At 37.2% G+C, this 12,406-nt stretch overlaps 2 protein-coding genes across 2 annotated transcripts; both read left to right on the plus strand.

Moving 5' to 3' along the window:
- Positions 1 to 2,180: 2,180 nt before the first annotated feature.
- Positions 2,181 to 3,224, plus strand: rxfp3.3a3 (relaxin family peptide receptor 3.3a3; the record flags this gene model as incomplete). Its single annotated transcript, XM_081372747.1, has 1 exon — positions 2,181 to 3,224. The coding sequence occupies one exon, from the start codon at positions 2,181 to 2,183 to the stop codon at positions 3,222 to 3,224; it is 1,044 nt and encodes a 347-aa protein (XP_081228873.1).
- A 2,424-nt stretch (positions 3,225 to 5,648) lies between these two features.
- Positions 5,649 to 12,007, plus strand: morf4l1 (mortality factor 4 like 1). The gene is made up of 12 exons (XM_081372906.1): positions 5,649 to 5,830; positions 6,639 to 6,685; positions 7,376 to 7,443; positions 7,581 to 7,667; positions 7,860 to 7,940; positions 8,066 to 8,091; positions 8,366 to 8,454; positions 8,578 to 8,679; positions 10,420 to 10,508; positions 10,599 to 10,771; positions 11,422 to 11,506; positions 11,586 to 12,007. Exons 1-12 carry the CDS (start codon positions 5,791 to 5,793, stop codon positions 11,668 to 11,670), a joined length of 972 nt encoding a protein of 323 aa, XP_081229032.1. The 5' UTR covers positions 5,649 to 5,790; the 3' UTR covers positions 11,671 to 12,007.
- Positions 12,008 to 12,406: the final 399 nt, after the last annotated feature.

Consider the following 12,406-nt stretch of genomic DNA (forward strand, 5'->3'; position numbering starts at 1 on the left):
AAAAGGCATTTTTGTTTACTTTTTAAAGTACTGCATTATAGGCAAGGTCCTCCAATGCCGAGGGGAGGGGCATTTTCAGATTTTGATTAAAGATTACGAAGCCAAAACATTTTTTTTTGTGTGGATTGACTTGCATGGATAAATTGTTCACCACAAAACGATCAATTTAGGCAAACAAAGTAAATAAGGTAAATTTTGATTTCATGTGGACTTTAAAATACACTATTCTTCAACTTGAAACATAAATTACTTTCACAATCATGCTACTTCCACAAAATTCTATTCTCAAATTTTATATGCAATATACTATATTGCCAAAAGTATTGGGACACCCCTCCAAATCAGTGAATTCTGGTGTTTCTATCATTTCCATGGCCACAATTGTATAAAATCAAGTAGGCCACTTAGGCATGCAGACTGCTTCAAAAAACATTTGTGAAAGAATGGGTCGCTTTCAGGAGCTCAATGAATTCAAGCGTGGTACTGTGATAGGTTGCCACCTGTGCAATAAGTCCATTCATGAAATTTCCTCACTACTAAATATTCCACGGTCAACTGTTAGTGGTATTATAACAAAGTGGAAGCAATTGGGAACAACAGCAACTCAGCCACGAAGTGGCAGGCGCACAGTGCGTAGAAGTCGCCAACTTTCTGCAGAGTCAATAGCTACAGACCTGCAAACTTCGTGTGGCCTTTAGATTAGCTCAAGAACAGTGCGTAGAGAGCTTCATGGAATGGGTTTCCATGGCCGAGCAGCTGCATCCAAGCCTCGCATCACCAAATGCAATGCAAAGCGTCGGATTCAGTGGTGTAAAGCACACCACCACTGGACTCTAGAGCAGTGGAGACGTGTTCTCAGTGGAGTGACGAATCACACTTCTCTGTCTGGCAATCCGATGGACGAGTCTGGGTTTGGTGGTTGCCAGGAGAACGGAACTTGCCTGACTGCATTGTGCCAAGTATAAAGTTTGTTGGAGGGGGGATTATGGTGTGGGGTTGTTTTTCAGGGGTTAGGCTTGGCCCCTTAGGTCCAGTAAAAGACTTAATGCTTCAGCATACCGAGACGTTTTGCACAATTTCATGCTCCCAACTTTGTGGGAAAAGTTTGGGGATGTCCCCTTCCTGTTCCAACATGACTGCGCACCAGTGGACAAAGCAAGGTCTGTAAAGACATGGATGAGCGAGTTTGGTGTGGAGGAACTTGACTGGCCTGCACAGAATTCTGACCTCAACCCAATAGAACACCTTTGGGATGAATTAGAGCGGAGACTGTGCGCCAGGCCTTCTCATCCAACATCAGTGCCTGACCTCACAAATGCGCTTCTAAGAATTGTCAAAAATTTCCACAAGCACTCCTAAACCTTGTGGAAAGCCTTCCCAGAAGAGTTGAAGCTGTTATAGCTGCAAAGGGTGGGCCAACTCCATATTAAACCCTATGGATTAAGAATGGGATGTCAGTCCCAAAACTTTTGGGAATAATATCTAAAAAAATTAGCTTTTAGTAAGATTTTGGGCGCAGTTCCAAATGCTTCCATTAGATGAAATTCGTTTCCCAATCCCATTCGTTTCCAATGCGGTCATTTTTGACTGCGAGGAGTAGCCTAGCTATGACTGTATTTCTCAGGAACATTTAACATAAGAATTGGGAGATATGAACTCGCAATTGCTAGAAAAAAAGTCAGAATTGTTATATGTTGTTCAAAATGTTATGTAAATGTTAAAAATGTAAATACAGGGCTAAAACATTATTATGTCCCCTATATGAACTGCAAAGGCTATGTGAATATTATGTAGACCTATTGTTTACATCAAATTCATGCTTTCATAGTAGACTAATCATCCCCAAGTATGTTGAATGGCTTGCAAGTTGCAACCAAACGTCGGTTTCTATAAAAATGAAGAACTTTTGACATTCGCGATTCCCGCGTTACCAAGGGATCAAACCCCAACCATTCTCCCCCTGGGTGACTGCAGTCATAGGCTACATGCCTCTAGCCAATCTTTGCCCCGCATAGGCGGGTAATGCTAATGCGCGTGTACATGTGGATATAGAAGCTCACGGCTGATGATGGGCAAACCGCTGAGAGAACCTCTTCAACACAACTAAAGTAGTTCTGAACACTGGCTGAGCGCATTGCGCGTGCATGTCGCAGGTGGGACGCGCCATTGGATGCTTAACTATGGGTGACCCTTTCAACAGCAGCAGCAGGGTGTTTAACCTAACCCTTCAGGGTCATGTCACATTTGGAAATCTGGAGGACATTGACGTGACTGCGGACAGGAGCCCGGTCTTGAGGATCATGATCTCCGTGGTGTACATTCTCGTGTGCGCAATAGGTTTAGTTGGGAATTCGCTCGTCCTTCTCATCATGAGGGTGAAACACTGCAAACAGAGGACCACCATTAATGTGTTCATCATTAACTTAGCTGTCACAGACATCCAGTTCGTTCTGACATTACCGTTTTGGGCGGTGGATACCGCTCTGGATTTCAGCTGGCCGTTTGGAAACGCCATGTGCAAGATCATACTATCCGTCACTGTGATGAACATGTACGCCAGCGTCTTCTTCCTCACTGCTATGAGCATCACTCGATACTACTCCGTTGCTTCAGCCACCAAGAACAGAGTCCGGCCACCAGCATCATGCTCAGTCAAATGGGTTTGCGCGTTTTTGTGGGTCGTTGCTACAGTCGCCACCGCGCCAACATCCATTTTCTCCACTGTGACAAACGTGGCTGGAGAGAAGCTCTGTTTACTAAAGTTTCCAGCCGGGCACTACTGGCTAGCATTTTATCATTTGCAAAAAATTATGATTGTTTTTATTCTTCCCATGCTGATCATTTCCGTGTCCTATTTGTTGCTTCTGAGATTTGTGAGAAAACGAAATCTGAATAACACTCATTCAAAACGCAAGATTCATGTTACCAAATCTGTCACAGTTGTGGTTCTTTCATTCTTTCTTTGCTGGATGCCGAACCACGCAATTACATTTTGGGGTGTGCTGGTCAAGCTGAACGTGATTCACTGGGATGAGGCTTATTATATTGTCCATACTTATGTATTCCCTGTTACTGTTTGCTTAGCTCATACTAATAGTTCCTTAAATCCTTTTATATATTGTCTTACGAGAAGGGCATTGAGAAAGAAACTGAAAAATTGTCTATCAAATATTTTCCCTTGGTTATTAAAAAGGTCTCTTCAGAAATCTAGGAGGGCTGTGTGAACCGAGATGCGGCACAAATGCATGGACATTAAAATTGCATATCGACTAATAATATTTTATGCTGAAGCAATGTTTCATTTTTAATGTTTAATTGACAAAATTATAGTAAAATCATTATCATAAAACGATGCAATATTAACCTATTATAATTATTATTAATATTACCAATAATATATTATTATTAATTTAGTTGAACATAATAATTATTGTTGGGTGATATTTTTTAGAGACCACACTGAATGTATTGCTATTAAAACAATATCGATTAAGATGAAAAGTGAATATTGGTTTATAAAATGTTCATATTGATGATTGATATCTGTAATTTAAACAATGTCACCCTTTGCTAAACTGTTAAAAAATGCATGCATGATTAAATATGACTATTAAAACACCAACAGTCTGTATTTAAAAATATTAAATCATTGTGATTAAGGTTGGCATAATATGAATAAATCATTATTGATGTAAACAGTACACTTCTGACCACAATTTCAGTTTCCGTACGGTTTACAAATGACATGACGAAAATTGTAGTAAGTAATCTAGATTAAGCTACTCATTTTAGGTGATGTACTCTGACTACTTTTTGATTACTTTTGACCTAACTCGTATCACTTAGATTTGAATGAGATTATTGTGTACCATATAAATATATATGGTACACAATACCATATAAATATATGGTACACAGTAATCTCATTCAAATATATATTCTCTAATCACTGGCGTCCGGTAACGGCTGTACTTGAGTCTAGTTCTGGCTTTATTAAAACTCTGGAGCCAAATGGATTACTCATGATGGATGGATGCGGGGGTTTTTGGGCTTCAAAATCTATGGTACCATTCACTCTCATTATAAAGCCTGGAAGAGCCAGGATATTTTAATATAACTCCGAATGTGTTGGGCTGAAATAAGAAAGTCATATACCTAGGATGGCTTAATGGGGAGTAAATTATGGGATAATGTTTGGGTGAACTAATCCTTTAAGCATTACATTATGCCAGGATTTCCTCAATCTATTTCTCAAAAAAAAAAAAAAAAACTGCAGGTGGATTGAGTTGATGAAAAGATAAAGATGAATTAAATCATAAAAAATGTCAGAATAAAATGAATAAATTATTTGAAAATAAAAACAATCAACATAAACGACTGAACACTAAAAATATTAATATTTGATTTGCTCACCTGCATGTCAATGACCATTATCCGACATCAGAGAACTGTGAATATATGTGTGTTATTAACCCTTAATGCACACATAGAGGTCCCTACAGTGGACAGCTGTTCTAAAAGCATTTTCTTATATGCATGGGTTTTGATGGCATAGTTGCACATCATCCTATACAGTGGACAATGCATCATCCTATACATTGCCTATACAAGTTTTGTTTTTGTTTTTTTCTCCAAACCAAGATTGCCGAGAGCCAGTCAGAAATGCCTCTGGAATATCCATTCTTCATTCCTTTTATCCTAAGAGACTCTAGCAGGTCATTTTTCCATGTACTGATTTTAGATTGGGACCAAATTCTGATTAATCATCTTTCCACTAAATTGGACATCATGCATCACCTGCTATATTTCAGCTACAATTCATACTAGTACTGTGACTGTTGTTATTGATAATATACTTCATCTGCAGTAACTTTTTTGGCTGTAAATAAATGTATTTGTGTTATTAGAATGTAATTTGCAGTTACATCAAAAAAAGTAATGTGATTCATTTTATTCATTGGTTTGTTAAATACACACAATAGTGTTGTTATTGCTGTATTATGTTTAATACATCATCTCAGTTAAAACCAAGAATGCACTGTCCACTCAAGTTGACATCTGAAAAAATGTGTGTAAAAAAATAAAAGTTAAAATCTTGTTTTTCATGCCCTAAGAGCAATAAAAACACATAAGAAGAAGAAAAATCCTTACTGGAGGTTTTCATAATTTATGCACAAAAGGGTTAAATTATGGAAAAATTTAAATAAGTAAATATTTTAGGTCAAATGGGTTTGTCTGACAAAAAGTTTGGGAATCCCTGCATTACATGAGCAAACAATAATAAAGATGAAAACACATTCAGAGTTTTCCAGGTTAGAAATATTTCTTTTATATATATATCGGAAGTGTTTAGTAACAAAATTATTCATCTCATAGTCATACATAGTGTAATTGAGAGAGCAAAAACACTCATGCCCGTTTTTTACAGCACCATATAAACAAAATTACAATAAAAATACCAATAATCTACTTTATTACAACTGTAAGCATTTATTTTTTGCATTGCAAATTTCAATATAAGTTATAGAAAATACATCTTAACATCTAAAAATAAAAACATTTTAATTCTCTTTTAATACAGTGAACAAAATGTGATGCAAAAATGCGAGCTGCCAATAAAAAAAGAAAAAGAAGAAGAGGAAGAAATTGTGATGCTCTAGTCACCTGACAGGGGCGCCAAAAAAGTGCGTCATAGAAACGCAGCGCGACGCCTTCACCCTGTGTGAATTAAATCGGAGCTGGCAATGCCTGGATTTGATTTTCCAGCTATTTTTATTGTTTAATCTGTGAATGGCGCCTAAACAGGACCCTAAACCTAAATTTCAAGAAGGTAAGATACCCTATAGGATAGCTTTGTATCCTCTAATGGAGTCATCAGTTGTTCGGTGTATCCTCTCATTCAGCCGCGCAAAGGAAGCGGGCGCTGCCACTGCACAATGGCGCGTGCACACAGCGAGATGTCTATAGAAAAGCAGTTTTTTTAGCTGAGCACTTCTAATTGCCTGTTTTAAAATGTGCAGAATTGTTTATAAGCAATCAAGTGCATACATAATTGCACGTTAATGCTTTCCGTTATATGTAACAGCCCCTATACATGCACGCGCCCCGCGTTTCTGTAACAAAACATTAGCTCTTGTCTATGTTAGCCCATTAGCTTCCAGCAGGCCTTGTTTACAGGAAGCTCTAGTTATAGCGTTGAAGTCCTCCTGGCGGGAATTATTATTTATCGTTATTCTTAACATAATGTTAGGAGTGTTGTTGAATTGTTTCGTTTTATTCATTTAATTAAATGAATTAGGTTCTAAGTACCGGTACATTTGTTTTAATGAGCTGATTCAGGCTGTAATACTCACTGCTCCGAGCATGGGTTACCATCACTGATCTGGTTACCATAGTTGACCTTCACGTCACGTCAATTATTAAACTGAAATTGAAAAAAAAAAAAAATGCAATGAATGAACCCATATATACTTTAACATGTATCATGTGTGTTGTGACTTGTTCTGAATGCATTTATTAAAATATGTATAATTAACATTTGCTCCTGTGCTCATACACGTTTTAATTAAATGCTTCTCCTTTATTTGTTAGCCTACCAGTGGACGCCATTACACGTTAATGTTTCTGATGTATTTCAGGTGAACGAGTGCTGTGCTTTCATGGGCCATTGCTATACGAAGCTAAGGTTTGAATCATTCATGCCATTATGCATCCTTCAAAAGCCTGATTGATATATATTTTTGGTAGTAGTAACAGGAAGGGAATTTCCTTTTTTAGTGTAAATGTTGTGTTTGATGTAGTGGTTTTGTAGATCAGGGTTATGCTTTTGATAGTTGTATACATTCAGTGAAAGCGCTTAATGGACACAGTAGCCATTTATCAATTATTTTAAAATGTCAGGGCTTAAAGCGATAGTTCACATAAAAGTGAACATTTTGCCATCATTTACTCACCCTGAAGTCGTTCCAAACCTGTATGAGTTTCTTTGTTCTGTTGAACACAAAAGAAGGCATTTTGAAGGATGTTGGTAACCAGACAGTTGACGGCACCCATTGACTTTTTCATACTTTGTGCCTTCAACTATTTGATTACCAACATTCTTTCAAATATCTTCTTTTGTGTTCAACAGAAGAAACTCATGCAGGTTTGGAACAACTTGAGGGTGAGTAGTAAGTAATGACAAAATTTGTCATAAGATGTTTTGTTATCCTGGTGTGTTTTCTCATGAAGAGGCCTTTTCCCTGGTTGTGTTGTATGAATGTAATTTTAATGTTACAAATTATTTCAAACGTGTTAGTTATCAAATACCTTTTGAAATGTTTTCCTCTGAAAGATAATTTGGAAGTATAAACCTATTTTATCTCTCTCTTCACAGTGTGTGAAAATCAATATCAAGGACAAACAAGTGAAATACTTTATTCATTACAGTGGATGGAATAAGAAGTAAGTTTGAGTGTTAAAAAATTCAGTGCTTTTTTGGACACCTTTAACATCCCTATGTTTTTGTAATTTCCATTTTTTTTTTTTTTTTTACGGTTTGGTCAGTTAATTCTAAAAATGTGTGTTTAATGTGTTTCTAGTTGGGACGAATGGGTTCCTGAAAGCCGTGTGCTCAAATATGTGGACAGTAACCTGCAAAAACAGAAAGAGCTTCAGAAGGCAAACCAGTGAGTAATAAAGTTTGGAAACAAGTGCCTGTTGACATAAACATATCTTTCAAAGAAATTACCTTTACCTAATAAATTAATTAAAGCCAATTTAATGTGCACAACACTTCCATATCCGTTTTTTTTTTTATATCCGTCATTGTTTATACAATCTGCATGAAGGATTTATTGCAGAAACATACTGTTTTCCAGAGACCATTATGTTGAGGGAAGGATGAGGGGTGTCGCACCGAGCAAGAAAATCGCTGCTGTGCAGCAAAAAAATGTAGATGTGTGAGTATTACTTTGCTTGAGGCAAGAAGCAAAGTGCATTTATGGGCACTTCAACATTTATCTATCAGAACTGCGAACTTATGCTTACTGGTGCATATTTAACCATGGGCTTTCTATTTCACTAGAAAAACAAAGAAGAACAAGCAAAAGAGTAAGTTTCATTTCCCTATGCAAATGCTGATGTATTTTGACTTATTGAAGCTGTTTGATTGTGTTAATGTAATTAAAAAGCCATTGAAAGAGTTTCACAGATTGTATACAAATCTGTCATGCTGTTCTCCCATTAGTATTTGTCAGAAGTTTAATAGTTGCAGATGCAATACTATTCAGGAAATTATTAAATGTGGCTTGGGGCCATTGATTATTTATTATTACTGATTAAAAAAAATAAAGATAAAAAAACCTCTACCTTGTTAACTTCTCAGCGCCAGGGTCTGGAGAGGGCACTAGCACTGGGGACATGCCTCACCCCCCACGCAAGAAGAGGGCACGTGTTGACCCAACTGTGGAGAGTGTATGTCAGTTCAAAGTCTGTTTAAAACAAATAGGCCAATGTTAAGAGTCTCTTTGAACTGGTGTTTTTTACATAAGTAAAGAGTAAGGCTGTTTTTGACACCCAAACTGGTTTTGTGTGCAGGAGGAGACTTTCATTAACAGAGTAGAAGTAAAGGTAAAAATTCCTGAAGAGTTAAAACCGTGGCTGGTAGATGACTGGGACCTGATCACTAGACAGAAGCAGGTAACTACAAATGTCATCCCATGCTCACCCTAATCCTCCTGCAGTGCTCTTCAATCATTCAGATACATTGCATAATGATTATAGGTGCAGTAAGCAATTTATGAGAAACACTGTTGAAATCAGCCCAAACAAACCCCTGCACGAACGGACACGCAATGCAAGAGTGGATGTTTCTGTATCATAACTGATAAGAAAAAAAATGTGAAGATGGCGAATGAGCGACAAGGAAGAGCAAAAAATTAACATGCAGTACACAATAGGGGTTGAACGACTTCAGATTTTTTTTAAAGTCGACATTTGTGAATAAAGTCGAGTCCACATCTACTAGTCGCTGATAACTTCATTAATGAACATATAAGCCTGAACCTTGAGCTGAGACTTGAACACGGGTTGCCTTGTGCACAGCTATTGCATATAACACAGCGCTTCCCACAATGCTATTGCTCCTACATAACCGCTTAATTGTATCAGTTCTTTTGGGTTGTTATATTTCTCACAGATTTCTGCTCGTTCTAAATCAGATAACAGATGTAGTAGCACAGTAAAGATTACATTTATATGAATGCATTAGTGAGAGAGCGATTGAATGTGAATTAATTCTCCCTGGCATAGTCTCTCAACTTATAGTGAGGCTGTAGGTATTAGTTACTAAGAAATATATGTTAGAACTTTTTAGTTTCTAAACTATTTTATTGATGTATCACAGAACAGTGTTGACTACATTTCTGCACTACTGAATGTTTCTGTGTGCACGCGATCTGCACGTGATGTTTAAGCTTCTGTCTATATGCGTTTCAATGCAGCAGCGCATTAGTTTAGAACTGCGATTAACTTACGTGTTAACTTACGCAATAAGCTGAATTTTGAGCATCCAGATGGTCTAATTAAGCTTGTGAGCGCTCATTTTTACTGTTGGAAACAAAGCGTAAAAGTGGACTTAAAAGATTTCTTATCTTGTTGCGCCCTCTTTTGGCCATGATGAGTGACTAGTTGCCGTCAAGCTTAAAGCGTCATCACAGAGCATTAAAATCGACTAGTCTGTGCAACCCCTAGTACTCGAGAGTATACAAGCAAGAGTTAGTTGGTAGTCGCCATGAGCATACCAGCTCCAAACAAACAATGACACTCAAAACTGTCCTGTTGCTATAGCTAACATTACAACAGCAGCATATCTTGGTTCTGTGAAATGTAGCAAAACATATATGGAGCAGAAACACAACCTCGGTGTCCATTTTCAGGCCTTCCCGCTTGGGTCTATAGTGCTGGAAAGCTTTTCTAATATTAATGTGACTCCTAAAGCTCTTGCCTGATCATGACCCTTCTTTTTCCATTGATATTCCTCTGAACTTTTCTCTTTTGCAATGTATCTCAGCCATTTATTTTTCCACAGTCTTTCCTCAACTCTCTTTCTTGCTCGCTTTCTCTCCTCCCCCATCATGTGTTGACACGCCCCCTACTGCTGATTGGCTACTAGTGTGTTGTGGCGCTCGGTCCGTTCCACTTTCAACAGCGTTTCTCAGAAATCGCTTGCTGCACCTTTAAACTACAGAATGCTGTCTAGAGCAGCAACTAAACAAAGAGGAGGAAATATATAGTTAGGTATTTGAAGTTTTACCAACGGCACATTTGCTGGAGTTTGCCTTGTTATCTGCTCATATTGGTTTTAAAATTTGAGTTTTGAAAGATAATATGCACTGAAAAATATTTATGTGTTTTTTATTTATTTATTTATTTGTTTAGCTTTTTCACTTGCCTGGAAAAAAGAATGTGGATGCTATCCTGGAGGACTATGCAAATTACAAGAAATCAAGAGGAAACTGTGATAACAAGTATAACAACTTATCCATTTTGTAGAAATTCTTAAACAGGCTGTAGAGTTAGATTCTGAAGAGATACTCACACACTTGATCTTTACTCAGGGAATTTGCCGTGAATGAGGTGGTTGCTGGAATCCGTGAGTACTTCAATGTCATGTTGGGCACTCAGCTCCTCTACAAGTTTGAGAGGCCGCAGTATGCAGAGATCCTAGCAAACCATCCAGATACGTCCATGTCTCAGATTTACGGGGCGCCGCACCTGCTGAGGCTTTTTGGTATGAACTTAGTCGCCATGAAATCAAAATTGACAATTATTTTTTTTTTTTTTTTTTTTTTTTATTATTGTTAAAATTGCAGTATTTTTTGTTTTTAAAATCATGTGCCCTCATAATCTTTAATCAAAACATCTCTTCTCTGATGATGTCATGAGGGCGGGACAACCTGTCACTCACATGAGATCACAGCAATAGCGAACCACACCCATCCAATCAATTCCCAGTGGACAAAATCAAGTCCCACCCTACATTTTTTTTTCTTGGTCGGGAAGCCGTTTCACTTGGATATACTGTACGTCACAATAGGGATGAAAAGACTATTGCAACTTCCATTTCATGCCAACTTTTAATGCTAATTGTGTTTTGAAACCTAATTGTACCATTTAAAGGCAAATTAAACTGTTGAATATGAGCTTTGAATGCTACAAACTATTAATAATCCATGGCCATGCTCATAAATTCATCCTCAAAGCTTAATGTAATCATGGAAATACAGCAAAGATCATGTAATAGAGTTCTGAAAGAGCCATATCACAGAGAATGTTTTAATTACATTATTGGTAATGGCATATTCTTCCCAGTATTTTGGGTTTTTGTTCATGTTTAATTGTAGCCCTTGTTGATATGGCCTCTTTTGTGTCCTTTGACAGTGAGAATTGGAGCAATGCTGGCCTACACACCTCTGGATGAGAAGAGTCTAGCCCTGCTTCTCAGCTACCTGCAAGATTTTTTAAAGTAAGTAGAAAGTGATTTTAATATTTTTACTTGCAGGCAGTTACTGACTGAAATGTAAAATGTATTGTGCTTGCTTTAGGTATTTGGTGAAGAATTCGTCATGTCTGTTCTGTGCAAGTGATTATGAGGTTGCACCTCCGGAATATCATCGCAAAGCTGTCTGAGGGCGAAGCCAGCGAGGATGTTTGGTGCTACGTTCTGATCATCATTTTATTTTTATTATTTAAAATCCATTCATAAGTCTTGTGGAAGATTTTAGTGCTCACAACATCAGTCGATATTGGTTCAGGACTCTTAAGGATAATGTCTGGTATTCCAGATAAAGAATTAAATTAAATCTCTTTAAAAAGCTGCTGGTAATGCTCTCATTTTATTGATCCATATTTTTGGTTTATGTAATATTGATAAACTGATCCTGGTCATGTATAGTTGAAATGCTGCATTATTTGTTTTCAATTTTTTTTTTTGAAAAACATGTCAGTCAATAAATTGTCCTTCACAGCTGTGTCTCATTCAACTTCAGATAAACTCTTGCCAATTTTCATAGAGTTAAATAGCTTTAAAGCGGAATCATATCTTGATGTTTAGAACAGTAAAGGTTATGTAGCAATAGCAATTCAATATGTGACCACATGAAAGCAAATGCTGTTGACCTGGGGTCAAATTTGAATATAGTTTGATTAAAATAGCAAAGTTCAAGTCTCTATTTTTACTTTGCTTGCGTCAAGATAATATAGATTTAGGGGATTTGCAGTTGTAACTTGAGTATGTGGTCTTAAATATATTATATTGTGTAATTTAAAGATCATGTACACTGTACAGATGGATTGTATATAATTTTTCAGCAGACTGCAAAGGTTAAGAATCCACACATCACCACTGTCTAAAGTGTAGCTCAGC

The sequence above is a fragment of the Scardinius erythrophthalmus genome, assembly GCF_964197995.2.
Source record: "Scardinius erythrophthalmus genome assembly, chromosome: 8".
Classification (NCBI taxonomy): domain Eukaryota; kingdom Metazoa; phylum Chordata; class Actinopteri; order Cypriniformes; family Leuciscidae; genus Scardinius; species Scardinius erythrophthalmus.